Below are 16009 nucleotides of genomic sequence, written 5' to 3' on the forward strand. Positions count from 1 at the left end.
ATTTACTGCCTTCATCATAAAGTGTAGGTTTATCTATGCCCTACTTAAAAATGTTAATGTGATTGATATTATATCACAAACAGACTAACACCAGAAAGTCACTATTGACATTGGAGATTTTGAAATGTTTAATTACATTGTAATTGCCAAATATCAGCTGCTTAATATAAAGGAAACATATATAAAAGGTACTGAAATGATATTTCTGGAATATACTAAGCGTTCAAGCAACAACGCTTTTAATACAAAATATAAGCATTTATCAAGAAGATTAAGGTTATACTAAAATTATTCAGCCTCTTTTGTGGAATAGTCTTAAAAGTAGGAAGCAGATGCCTTCAGTCCTTTGCATCATCAATCTTAGTCCTTTGCATCAGCAATGCCCCCTGCTGTTATCTGGAAGACGTAACTCTGTCAAGGTAAAACATGCAGACAATAGTGGTAACTGACTCCTCAATCTCAAATGCACTATAGTTTGGTTTCAACGGCCATGATGATAGGCATCTGGTTATTTATAATTATCTAAATTTAATTTCAAGTTGTATTAACTACCACAACTGCTTAATTATTGATTTGGGCCAGATTATGAAGTTAAACCACAAAACTTTAGTTAGCTAAAGTCATTTTTAGTTCAATGAATGTCTATTATTTCAAGGGTGAAAACTCTGGTAAAGGATATTGCTTCAGCCTCTGGCAGGTTTGGGGCATCAAACACTTTGCAAACACGCTGTTCACCTTTCCCTTTCCTGAACATCAGCCTTATTGTGGCTGCATGGGCTAGCACATGTCCTCCTGCTGGTTTCTTTGGATCAGTTATGAACATACCACCTCCTGGATCAGCTATGACTGCAACCAAAATATTATTGTGCAGATAAGCAAATGATATAAACAAAAGCTTTCAGATTCTAATCAGTTGGAACTTTGGAGTGAAATATTAACAGGGAAGCAATCCATTCAACCGGAGCAGAATTTACCTTGATTTGTCATATAAACCGCAACGTTGAATTCCTCAGCTATCTTAATCAGTCGAGAAAGCATCTGTGCCAGTTTTTGCTGCAAAATAGCTTGTTCATTTTAGTAAAAGCCGATATAAAGGGATTAAAAATCTGTTGGTGCATGTAAATTACAGACTCACAGACCTGGCGCTCAGCAAGTTCTCCTCTTCCTGTGAAGTCCACCCGAAACAGGGCAATCACTGAATCCACAATCTACCAAAAAATATATAATCTGTCAGTGTCAAATGTCCACATAACATGATATTGCAACAGAAGATAACTCTATACAACTTCATTAGTAAACATCTCACCAGAAGTCTGAATGGTTCTTCAGACATTTTAGCAGCCAAACCAAGGAGAAGGTTATACTGATGCTCATAAGTGTAGGCACGAGCATAGATAATCTTGCAGTCACAAACAGAAATTGGTAAGCAGTCAGCACCAAAATATTCACTATCAGGACCTAACTATGATACATATACATTAAACAAAGGAAACTTACATTGTCCAGTACAGCCCCTGGATCCATGCCAAATCTCTCAGCTATGGGAACAATACGGTCAGGTCGACTACAGTGCAAATGAACATAAAACATTGTGCTAGGTGAGTATCAATTGAAAAGAAAATCACAAGTTTTATCAAACTAGAAATTCATAATAGTTTTTAAAATACAAAGAGTAAAAAGCATACAAAGTTCCTTCTGTGTCAATGTAAGCAACTTTTCCATTGCCTCCCCTCATATTAGTTGGCAGCTGTAGTATACAACAAACATTTCAATGTGCGAGAAGATAAGGCTAGTACTGTACGCATTAAAAATAGTGATTGAGAAGCTATGAATGCACACAATAAGAGATACAAACACTGATTTAGAAAAAACACTGGCATAGAATAGAGAAGATAAGCAATTGAAATGACAAATTCAAAAATCAAATACTCATTAATATTATTTTTAACAAACACCTAATATGCAGTAACCAAGGATGGATTATAAAAGTAAACCTGAGTGGAAACGCAGAGAGTATGAGCAAGTTGTGTTTTCCCAGATCTGAAATATAAAGTCCTATTGTTAGAATGAACTTCTTCTGAAACTGAAAACGAACAAAATATATCAGAAAACATACATATGTTTGTATTCTTACCGGAATTCTCCAAATGCTTCCGTAATTGACAGTGTCTCGATTCCACCTTTTCAAACGTTAAAAAGAAATTCAGAGAGAAAATATTTAGGAACAGGATTCAAAATTAACGAGTCATATAAGTAGAAAAATGCAAAACTATAAAATCGAAATTCTAGTTGAAGAGCCACCTCCTAGCAATTCATCAAGTGCTTGGCTTCCAGTTGTAATTCTAACCACAGACTTTCTCTGCAGTAACAGAGTACAAATAAATAAATAAATACTTAATTTAAATACAAGTAATTAAGACGTAAATCAAAATTTCTATAATGTTATGCAGATCGAAATTGAATCTATAATTAAGAAATTAGATGCAAATTAAACAACATACTTTGAGCAGTGCGTCACTTCCGGTAATGTAACCAGAATTCTGCATCGGAAGCAGAAATCAAATTAGAAACATCAAATTATAAAGAGTTGAAAAATTATTCTAAACTAACTTAGATTTCAGATGTTACAATCACTAACCACAAGCTTCTCAGCAGCTTCACAGATCTTATCGACCTTAGCCTCAGATAGACCTTTGATTCCGGTCAAGTTCTGCGGAAAAAACAAAAAACAACATTACGTAAGTGATTGAAGTTCGTTCAGAGTAATTCAAAATCCCTAGATCTTCAAATCAGATAAGTGATTAAAGTTAAACCTTCTTAGTGTGCATCATTAAGCCATTGCAGGTGAAGATCCCTGCATCCTGAAGCTTCTTCACATCTCCAGCATTAATTCCTTGCGAAATCACTGCGAAGATGCATACTCTTATGAATCGGAGTTGAAACGTTTAAGCAATAACGAAACTAGCATAGAATTATTCTTTCGAAACTTGATATTATTGTTCAATGAAACAGTATAAGCTAACTAGTCGAAATTTTCGAAAAATCGAAGCGAAGGAAAACAAAATATCGCCGAAAATGATGATTATACAATTCTAATTAATCGATTAATTATGTAGAAAAGTGAATCTAACAAAATCGATTAAGAGATCGATTTATCATACGTTGATCTAGAAAAACGAAAATCAGAAATAGTAAAACAGAGTTGAAAGAAATTACGCTTGTCGATGGCTTCGAAGAGGTCTTCTTCATCTTCCATATCTTCACGTTCAACCAGCTGCAACTGACCGCTGGATTCTTCGGATCTGGAAAGAAAAAACGAAACAGATAAATTATTAGCCGATTAAAATGTAAATAGAGTTGAAATTATGAAATGGAGAAGAAATGGATCGATCTAGTTTCTGTTACTAACTTGAGACTTGAAATCATCGTGGTTTGTTTAGGGAAAGTTTGAATTCGCAGAGAGAGAGAGAGAGAGAGAGAGAGAGAGAGAGAGAGATTTGAATTCTGAACGAATTTTGAAGAAGTGAAGGAATGCGTGTGTGTTTATATAGGGCGGGAAATGAGAACTTCGCTAAGACGTTAGAGGTCATGAAGTGCGTGTGAGTGCCATAGAAAACGGTTACGTTCCCGCGTTTTTTCATTCCCTTCCATGGTTTTTAAATTTTTTCATAATTCATATTTGATTTTCGTTATATTTTATTAATTATTAAGTTAGTCTGAGTGTGTGTGAAGGAAGGGAAAAATTAGAGTAAGAAAAAAATTATAATGACGTATTATGTATATATTTTTGTTATATGAGAAAAAAAACAAAAGAAAAAAGCAAAGGAGAAAAAAAAAAACTAAACTACATTTTTTTAAAAAAACAATCAAAAACTCCATCGTGATAGCCTTCCATTTTTGTAACATAGGCGCCCTCCTTTCCGATCACTAAGAAAATAAAAAACTGAGATATACCGGGGGATAAATCTCCTTCTAACTTAATAAATTAAACTTTTCGCATAAATGTCTTGAAGATGAATGTGACGGGAAGAAGTGACATTATCTAGTCTAGTAAGGTTAAAGAGAGATAATGTAATGGTTTATGCGCAACAAAAGACTCTATGATTAATACCCAATTTAGTATGCATATTTTCGCAAGAGTTTTGATAAATGAAATATTTCAATTCTTATTCAAATAAACTAGAATGAGTTCCAAAAAGCTTGTATAATGGTGGAGTTTTGGCACTCCCTTCGACATCAAATACACTACACGAAGAGAGAGTCAGAAAAACAAACCAGTTTGTTATAACCAACCTCCCAGTAAAGCTTAATCCCAATCATAATGGCATGAATTTCTATATATAAAATATTGGACAAACTCACACTACAATAAAAGACAAATTAAAAGTTAATTCCCTCAAAATTTATAACCAGTCCATCATTGCATGCTTTACTCGGGTTAGTTAAAGCGTTGTGATCCACATTAAGAACCATTGTATTGCTGCTAGTAGTGGACTTCTTCATGAGCTGGCTAAACTGAAGCGGTTGAAACAATGTTGTTGAATGCCTCATTTTGAGACTTGCAGTTGAGCAAAAATAGCTAAATTCGTAGTAGGGACTGTCGTTGTAAGGGTGGGTGTAAGCGGTTCAAACAAAACCGGTCAAACCAAACCGATTTAGTTTGATTCGAATAAAAAACTAAATTGAACCAAAGAAAGTCGAACTAGTTTGGTTTGATTCTCAATTTTCAATATTAAAAATCGACAAACCAGAGAACCAAACTAGACCTCTTGCTAATACTATTTTTATAAAGAAAAATGCTTATTGTTATTTGTTAAGATAGATTGTTTACAAAAAACACAAGAATTTATATGGCATCATGTAACTCTTCAAAATAATAACCACTCACTACCCAATGTATGGTAAGTCAAAATCTAATTGGTCAAATCTCCTATTTTTGTGGATTACTTTCTTTTTTATTTAAATTATTTTTACTAAATAGCATGGATATTTTATAAATATAGATGAAATAATATGGTTTAGTGTATAACAGCTTATGAAAAAAAAAATTAGCATGGAAATGGAATGATGTTAATTTATGTGATTTTGTATATTTGGTTTTGAATATTTGTATGAATTTATTTAATTTGAAGTTGTTTGAAAAATAGAGAATATGAAATAGTTTGTATAAAAAAATGATAGTTTAAAATTGTTGAATGATTGGATGGTCACTTAGAAAGATATTTTTGATAGTGTTGAAAAAAAAAATGAATGTGAAGACATATATAAACAGCATTTATAATGCCAGGATGTTGAGATATATTTTACTTTTAAAGAGTAAATCAACATTTTTGTTTAAAATTATGCAATTTAGTCGAATAATCTGGAACCTTATGTTTTTTATTGTGAAAAAGTGTTTTGCAATAGTAACATGCACCTCAAATTGAGCAATGTCAGTTCAGTTTAAAAATGTCCGATTTCAAATCAATGGGAAGTTCAACCATGCTTACAAATGCATCACAAAATAAAACATTAAAAAAATTATAACTAAAATTCTAAAACAGAAAAGTAAAAACGCAGTCAACTGAAGTTTTAGAAGTTATCTACCAATCACAATTTGGAAGAAATCTTAACTTTTTAGTGTTGAAGAAGTGAAAGTACAAAAAGTGCAAGATTTGAGATGATTCATAAGATAACTTGCGAACCGTTTTGAATGGGAAAGTTAGATTTATGAGTGGCCGTGAGCATTATGATGAGCCTAAAGAGCAGAATCCAAAAAGCGGTGGTTCAAGTAGCTAGGCTCACTAGGCAAATTGGGCCAGAAGTACAACAGCCTGTTATCCCTCCACTGTTGAGAGCTGAAAGTTACGTTGCTCTGTTAAGCCAGCCTCACGCGATGTCTTTCAATTAGGATATACGTGACTTAGGCCTACGGCCAGGCCCGCATATATCAACTCTCTACTTGGAGTGGGCAAGCCAGAATTTGAAGCAACCAACCCAACCCAATGAAACCTGAGCCATGTTCCACCACATTAATGCCCCCACTTGGGTTACAAGCTGATGTTACCCAGCTCGGCAAAATGCACCTGTGTATGAGGCTTATAAACATTCACTTTCTTTGTATTCTAGTCGATGTGGGATTCACCCATGCTAAGACTCCAATGAAAGTTCAGTGAGTTTCTTACACAAATGCAGAAACAAATGAATCAAATAACAGTGACGGTATTCAAATTAAATTTGTGCATGAAACTCCCATGGGATAGCACATATAATCATTTTTTTTCCTAGTAATATTTTTGGTTGAGTATTTACATGGAGAAATGTCAAAGAAATGTTACACTGACTTGACTCATTTTCCTTCAGCTATGGTGCAGAATAAACACGATTTGTTGGCTTAATGTTTCTGTAAGACTAATTAGAAAAACTTCCCCTTAACATCTGTAAAAGCCTTTAAGCAAAATTTCCTAAAATGAAGATTGACACAGAATACTCTTTACAATGCCAACTAAAGTAGTTTTAACAGTAAAACATCACTCTCTTAACATTATCTTTCAAAGCTGGTAATGGCTTAACACCACATTCTCCAGCTGCTCTTGTTGTTCCCTTGGAACTATTATGACTAGAATTACCATCACCTGAAGAACCATTCTCTTGTTGCATTTCTGGTTCCATATAGAAACGGGCTCGAAAAGCTGCTAAATGTGCATAATATGCTGGTGGAACTGCACAAAAAGAATTTTGCAGCAACTTAAGGTTTGGACAAAAGTATAATGAAATGGAACATTTTTTACTCTATTGAAAGAAGGTTAAAATGTTCGATCATGTTGTAAAACTTGTAGCTTCCTCAACTAGTCTTGAGAGTATGGCGTCAAGGCTTCAAGCATCATAACTCGAGCAAAAATAGAAAATATTGGTGTTTAATGAAAAATAGGCTTACCAATGGATACGGATCGTGTGCACCTAGCATATGTATAACAAAGATTGTTTGTTAAAGATTGGATTCCATCTGCTGTGAAATTGTTTTCGTCCCATAGAACATGATAGTGAGCTGGCCGACTAGTACCCTGCGTTTGTGAAGCAAAATTCATAGTAAAGGAAAAATAACAAGTTAGATTTGTGTTCTAAACCATTATCCAAGATAACTGAATTACACTTTGGGTTCATTTTTCTCTTAAAATTAAATAACTACTTTATCTTGAGAATCATTTAGGTGCTAAACATCGAATCAGAATAGTATCTACCTGGATGCCAGCATGACTGCAGAGATAAAAATCAAATTCCGTTGGATGGCAAATTTTAGTATCGACAACAGTCCCTGAAAGACAAATTTATATTAAGAAAATTGTTCAATGGTTTTAGACAATAATTTTAGAAAAAAAATAATCAAGAATTCAGAAATTAGTTTATGTAAATTTGCACTATAGCAATTTGAACTTACCAGGCAATATATTTCCACTCTTATCTGTGCTACTCCTGTCTCTATGGTTGTTTGGGAATAACCGAGTATGATGTCTTTTTTGTACAATGATGAAAGTTACTGGAGGCTGATAGTTTGGTTCTAAGGATGCACATGCCTGCAAAGATATTTCTTATCAGAACATGTTTTTGTTATGAAAAGAATATAAATGTACGATAAAAGAAAGATATTGACGACATTGACCTTCCGGATTGCGTCCAACTCATAAAGTAAAACTTGGTAAAATTGTCCTTCACTTACACCATCCCTGTTTAAATACATTTGTTAATACTCCAATATACTATCACTTTCATCAACATGCATTATAAATATTGAATCATAAATTAAACATAAGGACCTGTAAAATATAATTCGTAGCGGCTTTTGTCCCGTTGCTTTTCTATAGGAAATCAGTAAATCTCTGCACAATAAAAAGGTTAAGCAACTTATGTCAAAACTCAAAACTAACAAAGTAAAATTCATATTACAATTAAGTATTTTTACCTTATCATGCCGCCACTAACTGTGCCTCGAACAGGATCATGCCAAGTTTTGTATAAATCTTGTATAAGTTCTTGTCTATGAGCTTGAGCACATACTAAACCAGCATATTTTGTCACTTCGGGCCAATCTTGGGACGCTACTACCTATAGATTCGAAAGCATGTATCAGTTGCTAAGAAAAGTCAATAACCGTTGCAATGTTACGAAAATAAAGATAAAAAATATTAGATTAATACAGCTGCTATTGAGGGGCTAGTGTCTTCTCCATTTTCAGGGTGTGTAACATCTGCTCCAAAAATTATGGTTGGAATGTCGCTAACCAATGGTATTCTATAGCTTACAGCGTCAAGAAGAACAGTGTTTCTACCCCCCATCTGCAACAAGAAGCCGGTAAATAAACATTATTTAATAATTGGAAGCATTTATAGACCTGAGATAAGTTTTTATATGAATATTAAAAATCAAAGCAAACTACATTTTCTAAAGAAAGATAAAAAGTAGAATGTAAACAATGTTTTACACAAGAATATATGCAATTTCATGTGATTGTGAGAGCGAACAAACCTTAACATTGATCTTCAGAGACACATTAGCCAAATACTGTTTAGTGATTTTGAAGACATGCTTTGTAAGACAGCATTGTGAAATTAAACCAAGGTCAGTTTCACAGATTCGCTTGAGATCACCTGAAAAAAAGGATGATTATATGAAAACTCAGCATTTTAAATTCGACGATTGATACCATATGACAATTTTGTTACTATATCAACATACTAGTATGTGGCATACCATAGAGAGAACCATTATTGTCTGGCAATATTGCTAGCAAAAGCTCCAATTCCTTTCCTTTAGTTTTGTTTGTTGACACATGGTAAACATGCTTCAAAGCTTTCTCCACTTGCTCAGGCTTCGCATTGTAGATAGGTATAACAGGCTCCAAATTAAATTCCTATGGGGTAAAAAACATGTTATTGGATATCAGAAATTTTATTTCTGTACTTATAAAGCGGAAAGAAGATATAATAAAATAGATAGAAAACTACCATGCCAGATACTTGACACATTAGAGCGAGATCATTACAAAAAGTGCGAGTAACACTATCTTGCACGCTCCGTGAGAAATTTATGCATGCCCACCGGTTAACAGCCATTCCATTAATCATTTTCTGTGTCATTCAAGAATTAGGAGACATAGATATCAGTAATACAAGCCATGCCAGAAAATCACAAGACCAACCAAGAATTGTAGATATGTTAATGTTTCATTATTTCAAATAAATTGGACAATGTCATGATTATAAACTATACAATAATAACTGAGGGATAGATCAAATATGTCTAATTTATATCAATGAAACAAAATACCTTATTCATCATATTCCACTGGCCAACATGGGGTAAACAGTTCTTTTCTTTCCCACTTTCGTGATATTTAAGCTGCAGACGAAAGTGATTTAAATCAATGGATAGTACAAAAAAAGAAGATAAATTATATTTTTGGTATATGACAAACAAGATCTTTAGAAGGAGAAGCACATTACCCAAGGAGCAGGAAGAATTCGAGCTTCGACAGAAGCTAGCTTCTCGCTGATGTTAATTCCAAATTCCTTTGCATAAGGATCTTGGTCATAAGCATTATGTTGAACGGTTTGTAAAATGTCATTTTCCCGATCGCGGGGTCTCTGACAAGTAACTTTCAATAGAGAAGTAATTTGCTTTTCATTCAATCTTTTCGTATAACGTTGCCCTTCAACAATTTTGCATGCCTGGAGAACCATAAGCACACAAGAATAAATAAAAACACTATTGAATAGTTACTTGAATTACAAGGTACTTTCCAAACCTCCATAGGCAAGTAATTAGCCTTCTTTTGGTTGCCTACTTGAAGGCAAGGAAGGTGAGTATATTGAATCGTGAAACCATACATCTCTTGAAAATATTCAACTACTGACTTCATAGTTGAATTCTCATCAACAGGAAACCTAAACGAATAAATCAACATTACAAATTAATCTAATGCAAAATCATTATAACTAGTTTGATTATTGAGAAAAACAACTTACACAAGCTCTCTTGTTGGTTGAGAAGTTAACCCTGAAACACGATATTTTCTTCTTACACTTCCTCTGTGTGTTACTTCAACTTTAACTCCTCTAAGGCCTTTCTTAATCTGTTAGGCATAAAAAAAAACTGTTCTTTAAAAAAGAACAATAATGATAACATAATAGACGACTTCACATGCTCTCTCCATATCACTATGTACCTTGATTCGATCAGCATCCGACAATGGCCTGGACAGCACGTCTTTTCCTAGCAGCTGACCAACAAATTCTACAACTGGAAGAGGCTCGATGAACGCAGCAGATGCCATATCTGTAAAATGCATTAACAAAGCCAAATGAAAAGAAATGCAAGAGTTAAATTGTACTCGCTCTGGACTTAAAAATATAGCAAAAAAAATACATGTAGCTGGTGGACGGTGGACCAAATATATGTACTTTTTGCTTATATTTAATCCCGAGGAAGTACATTAATTATTATACTACCTATACTATTATAATCAATGTTGGTTGTAATATACCAATATTGAGGGAAAGGCCCATCTGAGTAGGCCTTATGCTCTGGTAGAATCCACACCATGATTCCAATCCCTCTCCAAGCCGTTGTGGTTTTCTTATATCAGGTGAAAAGAAAGACCTCCCAATGGGGCAATACCTTTAGAAAATGAAGTCTTTGTAAGATAAATAAGAACTTAATCTTCACACTTACTCAATATATCATTTCTTGAAGTTCAAAATTTAAACCACACATGAATGACTAGGACAACACTACCTCTTAGTTGATAGCTCTCTTAGGACAATATCAAGAATTTGAAGCGCCTCCTGCGGTGCTTCGGCACGCTTACCAGCTAGAAACTGGCCCAAATGATGCAAGTTTGCTCTAGCAACAAACTTGATCACCACTCTGTACTCCTTTACCCTTCTGGAAGAAAAAAATGGCCAAAAGGTGTTAGCTGAAATGGAACTTATTCAAACATATCAAAAAAACTATTTTATTTTGACAAATGCTATATTGTGCCTCACATATCAAAAGAAATAACAAATAGAAAACATTTATTGAAAAGGTAGCTTTTTTAAGTTATCAATCAATGCATTAAAAATAAAAAGGGCAATCTCTTGGATTTGGATTGTCTGCGGTCACAAATCTCACGCACTCACACAGTCAACACATTGATGGCAGTCTCTTAAAATATAACACGTGGATGGTCGTTGGATAACGTTTGGGTGGTCAAGATTTCACGCCGGCGTATTTTAGAGTTTAAAAAAATAATCAAAATCTGTTTGATATTGCATTGTCGGATCTTGATCCAGGGCCACCGATGTACGAACTGCATGAATTTGCGACTGCAATAAATCCAAATCCTTAATCTCTCTGTGTGATCCGATTATAGGCAATAAATTATAAATCCTTACTTGGGGCCATTAACTCCATCCTCTTCATCAACAAGCTTAATCTTAAAATCTTTCCAGGAAAAGGGTAGCTGTCCTGCAGTATACAGACTTTTTCTGCCATCATAAGCTGGAAGCCTCATCCCTAAGTCAGACTCTTTATACAACCTCACAAGCTCAGCTATAATGGACCTGTTTACTGTTCTTGATGACACTTCAGGGGTAATAGTAACCTTCAATAAAATTAACCAAACCAACAAACACATTATTATGAGTTATGACATTAAGTTAAAGCAAAAGCAACAATAGGAACAAAAGCTTCAGACCAAATTTAAGTCTCATAAATAGCACAACAAATAAAGGACTGCAAAAATCAGAACCCCCTCCCTATAAGAGGAAAATCACAGGAAGAACTTAAATACTATTTAATCACTTTTTCGGTTTTGTGGTAAATAGTAATAATAGTAATACTAATACCAAGGAAAAAGATCTTACATCATATTGGTTTAAGTCCTTGTCTGGTAACTCTGCAAAGAAGTGATTAGCCTTCACAATACATTTTGTCCCAACTGTTCCAAATCCAGGTCTAGGAGCAAAGTTCAAAGACTTGTTTGAAGTAGGAAAACCAACATCAATGTTACTAGAATTGTAACCATTTGAAATACTTGTTATTGCAGTACATGGTCTTGAACTTGGTCTCATCAAAATTTCTACTTGATCAGATTTTCTTCCACCTCTTCCTCTTCTTCTTCCTTTGTTCCTTGCTTGAGGTGAAATTTGACTATGGTTTTCTACTGAATTTGGTGGTGGAGCTTTTCCATTTTGAGAAGCCTTTGGTGGAATCTTATTAGGGTTTTGCAAATTGGTTTTAATCACAATGTGTTGCTCTGAGCTTTCTTTCATTTGTCTCACTGGCATCTTGGCTTTCAAATTTTTGCTTCTAGCTTTTGATTATTATATATCTGCCAAACAGTACCAATTGTTTCAGCTATAAAATACAGAACAAACAAAAAACATGTAATTGAGTTGACACACACTATTCATGAATCATGAGTGGTAACTAATTCATGTACTATGAGAACAATCATTGTTTAAAGACCCAAGCATTACCAATTTTTTGCAAAACTGAAATTCAACTTTTTACCCATATTTCAGGAAGAAAATCCAAAAATAAGCTTATAGTGAAATAAGCAAAAAAAAAATAAAAAAATAAATGAATTTTCACATCAGCTTTCAACTATTTAAAGTTGAAAATAATAAAAAAAAAAAAACAAGATGAGTAGTAAATGAGTCCCAATGCAAGTTTGCAGCTCAAAAAATTAAGCTAATAGAAAAAGACAAAAAAGAACATTTTGATTGTTCAGTGAAGAAGCCAATGACTATGAACAAGGAAGAGAATAAATAATTAATAAATAATAAAATGTGATTATACAACATTTTGAGCTTCCCTACCAAAAATCAATAGAACAAATTAAAGTATGGATTTTTTTAAGACAAAATTGAAACCTGCATTATTAAATACAGGACAGATCATGAAACTCTGGAGAAGAGAAAACAAAAAACAACCTCAAGAAAAACAAAAAACAAAACATTGAGAGGAAAGACAGCAAAATCACCATGAAAATGATGAAAAAAAGAAAACTTGAACTCACCCACTAGAAGTTGATTGAAAAATAATGAGTTGGAAAGTATCTGTATTAGAAGGGTATAGAGAGAAAATGGAAGAGGGAAGAGAAAATGAAGATGATGGTGATTATGATGAAGTTATACACGCATGCAAAGCACTTTTGCTACTTTCTTAATCACGTGTAAAAGCCTTTTCTCTCTTTCTCTCTCTTTCTTGCTTTTAAACTTCTCTCTCTCTCTCTCTCTCTCTCTCTTCGGTTTCTTGCGCAGCCTCCTCGGGGATGTCATGTACCTACCTACCATGCCTATTTATGATAAACGCAAAACTAAAAAATAAAGATATTTGGTTCTACGCATGGAGATAGAAGTACTCGTACTAGTAGCTAGCAATGAGTCCAAAAGAGTTACTCTAGATTTTGAAGCAACCATATGTAAAGAAAACAAAGAACAATTTCAATTGCGGTGTTTTTTTCTTCCTTTGCTGATTGTGCTTGCTGGTTCAAGTACAGTACTACCCTTTCGACATGGTTAATTTTATCAAACATTACAAATTCAGTCGGTTAGTTTATTCACTATAAGTTAAATAAAAGCTAACTTAGGAGCTATTTGTTATAAGTTCATCTGATGTAAACCGGCTTATTAGCTATTCGTTATTTTTTACTAAACTGAACATGTGTCTTATAGCTTATGTGCTTTCGCATACTAAAATCACCATACTCAATTAAAGACACCTGCCCTCGAGCGAAATTTGAATTCATGAACGCATTAATTCAGTGGCCGTTAATTCTATAGTCTCTAATCACGAGTTCAATGTTACTATCCCTAGTACTAATTAGATTAATTATCCAAAATCGATATTTTAAAGCGTTGCTACAAGGCATAAAATTCTTGAGAACAATTCATAAATATGTGCATTTATCTATGAATCTAGGACGAAGAACATAGATAGTAGATAATTAAAGATAATAAATTGAATTGCAAGTAACATAATCTTTTTCAAACCAATTACATGGGTCAAATAATCTTATAAGAGTCCATCTACTCGACCTAATGAACAGGACAACAATAGATCAAGTAGATGAAAAATAAAAAATATATCTAAAATATATATTAGAATATTTCTCCTTCATAAATTATAAGTTTATAATATAACATTTATCTCCTATAACAAAAAATGGATAAAAAATCCAAAGCAAAGGGAATAAGAGATTGAGAGAGAGAGAAGAAAATAACAATTTACATCGTATTGATTGTTCAATCGATCTCAATTATCAAAATATAAATTTTAGAGACATACACTCCCTCGCAGTCTCATATGCAACTGTTCATAATCGATTTGTTCTCATTATTGTCCCGAAATCCAACCTCTACATCCATCTGAATGCTTTAATGTGTTATGGCTCATATCGATTTTAAATCAGGTTGCGTGTCCGTGCCTCACGCTTTGCTAATCCACAGTCACATTTTGGATTGAGTAATGTTATATGGTTGGATTAAGAAGGTACTTCACCCAACAACATTAGGTTAAGACAAAGAAACATATATGTAACAATATTGTACTACTAGTTTTGTGAGTAATTCTGATTCAGTACATGGCACTATGGCAGTCTACGGGCATTATCTTGTTGACTGATGTGCCCGAAGGGATCTTCACTGTTCATTTAATTTGTTTCAAATCATATTAGATTCGTGAGGAAAGGGACTTTTTAATTAGTGGGAGGAGGGAGGTTTTCTTATGGTGCTACTACTTGGTGAAATTGTATGGTGTACATGACCTAATCATTGTATTGTGTCAATACCAGAAAATTTCACATATGTTAATTGTTATGGATTTTGATTTGATTTTGATTTTTGATAGAGCTTATTTATCAAATGAGTCCTTCCCCCAAGTTTGACACCAAACGTATACTAGTATTATTTTTTGAACAAACACCAAACATATATAATGTACTACTATACTACTCCAGTGTCCAGTACATTGTTGTTCAATAATTCAAGTTGAGGCCATTGAACCCAAGCACTATAATAGTGTGGTGCGTGACGCCAGGACCACTCACTATTATTATTACTACTACACAATCTCAAACTGGGAGAATTTTATCAGACATTAAAGTTTTGTGAGGACCATATACTTACATTACATGCATATAATAATCCAAATTGACTAGTCTTTTTCCTTTGGTACCATACTCACTCACAACACAAGTATCCATAGCACATTTAATGCACTTAGAGTCACTGAGATTTGTTTTTCATACAAGGCATGGGCTTATTTTGTTCCCGCATGTGGACATGTATGGTTATATATGTATTTCATTTATTTATATAGCATACTACAAAGTATAGTGATTTGTTACCTAAAATAAAAACTATAGTAGTGAATTATTTTGCTTGAAAAACTATATAGAAGTGTAGTAAGGACAAAGATGATGAAAGTGTTGGATGATGGGCAAGACCGGTTCCTTTTTTAGGCTTCGGGATTTGTTTTTGTCATTTTAAAATTAAATAATGTGGGTTTGTTTGTTTGTTTGTTTTATTTGTACTATGGTCGTGTCGTGGTTGTGGACAAAGAAAGGGCATGTTTGAGATTGATGATGCTTTGTAGTGGTGGGGTGAGACTTCCCAAGCAACCAAAGAATGAACAAGTGCGTGTGGTGGGACCTTCTCTCTTCCAAAGACACAACACAACACAACACAACAAACACATCCCAATATCGCACATTTTGTACTGCTATATTGCAGCCTATATGCCACCCACTTCGATGATGTTGGCTTCTTTTGTAGAATGGTGTGTAACTCAGTCTGTATTAGTAGTACTTGTAGATGACCCGAGGAAACTTTAAACTTTCGTATAATCGATGTGTTGGGAGTTCGGGGAAGCTCGGAAGAAATAATGGAGTAAGAGAGGGAGACGCTACATTCCAACCTAAAACCTTAAGGTATACATATATAGTCGATGTGAGACTTAACCACACCAGTCACACTTAAAACCCAAC

At 33.9% G+C, this 16009-nt stretch overlaps 2 protein-coding genes across 2 annotated transcripts; both read right to left on the bottom strand.

Annotated features, from left to right (window-relative positions):
• Positions 1-4: 4 nt before the first annotated feature.
• Positions 5-3482, bottom strand: LOC123891646 (meiotic recombination protein DMC1 homolog). The gene is made up of 15 exons (XM_045941563.1): positions 3410-3482; positions 3217-3302; positions 2814-2905; positions 2639-2710; positions 2502-2540; positions 2302-2359; positions 2135-2180; positions 1995-2040; positions 1686-1747; positions 1498-1564; positions 1307-1399; positions 1140-1208; positions 975-1053; positions 680-846; positions 5-405 (listed from the first exon to the last, which is right to left on the bottom strand). Exons 1-15 carry the CDS (start codon positions 3424-3426, stop codon positions 361-363), a joined length of 1038 nt encoding a protein of 345 aa, XP_045797519.1. The 5' UTR covers positions 3427-3482; the 3' UTR covers positions 5-360.
• A 2699-nt stretch (positions 3483-6181) lies between these two features.
• Positions 6182-13291, bottom strand: LOC123896580 (protein argonaute 10-like). The gene is made up of 21 exons (XM_045946953.1): positions 13040-13291; positions 11883-12349; positions 11412-11620; positions 10771-10920; positions 10520-10653; positions 10202-10311; positions 10002-10108; positions 9782-9920; positions 9480-9704; positions 9304-9375; positions 8982-9104; positions 8728-8887; positions 8503-8624; positions 8175-8312; positions 7940-8082; positions 7794-7856; positions 7640-7703; positions 7418-7553; positions 7221-7294; positions 6917-7043; positions 6182-6701 (listed from the first exon to the last, which is right to left on the bottom strand). The coding sequence occupies exons 2-21, from the start codon at positions 12303-12305 to the stop codon at positions 6496-6498; spliced, it is 2925 nt and encodes a 974-aa protein (XP_045802909.1). The 5' UTR covers positions 12306-12349; positions 13040-13291; the 3' UTR covers positions 6182-6495.
• Between the last annotated feature and the right edge of the window lie 2718 nt (positions 13292-16009).

This window comes from Trifolium pratense, linkage group LG1 (genome assembly GCF_020283565.1).
Source record: "Trifolium pratense cultivar HEN17-A07 linkage group LG1, ARS_RC_1.1, whole genome shotgun sequence".
Taxonomy (NCBI): Eukaryota; Viridiplantae; Streptophyta; class Magnoliopsida; order Fabales; family Fabaceae; genus Trifolium; species Trifolium pratense.

Bases quoted from the DNA above. Each gene is read 5' to 3' on its own strand.
- LOC123896580 (XM_045946953.1), bottom strand. From the start codon at position 12,305: ATGCCAGTGAGACAAATGAAAGAAAGCTCAGAGCAACACATTGTGATT. The intron at 7,704-7,793 runs GTCCTTATGTTT...GTATTTAAACAG, and splicing joins CTACGAATTATATTTTACAG to GGATGGTGTAAGTGAAGGAC. The intron at 7,044-7,220 runs GTAGATACTATT...TCACAAACGCAG, and splicing joins GCAGTCATGCTGGCATCCAG to GGTACTAGTCGGCCAGCTCA.
- LOC123891646 (XM_045941563.1), bottom strand. The intron at 2,360-2,501 runs GTATGTTGTTTA...CTGTTACTGCAG, and splicing joins GAAGTGACGCACTGCTCAAA to AGAAAGTCTGTGGTTAGAAT. The intron at 847-974 runs GTAAATTCTGCT...TTTTGGTTGCAG, and splicing joins GGTTTATATGACAAATCAAG to TCATAGCTGATCCAGGAGGT.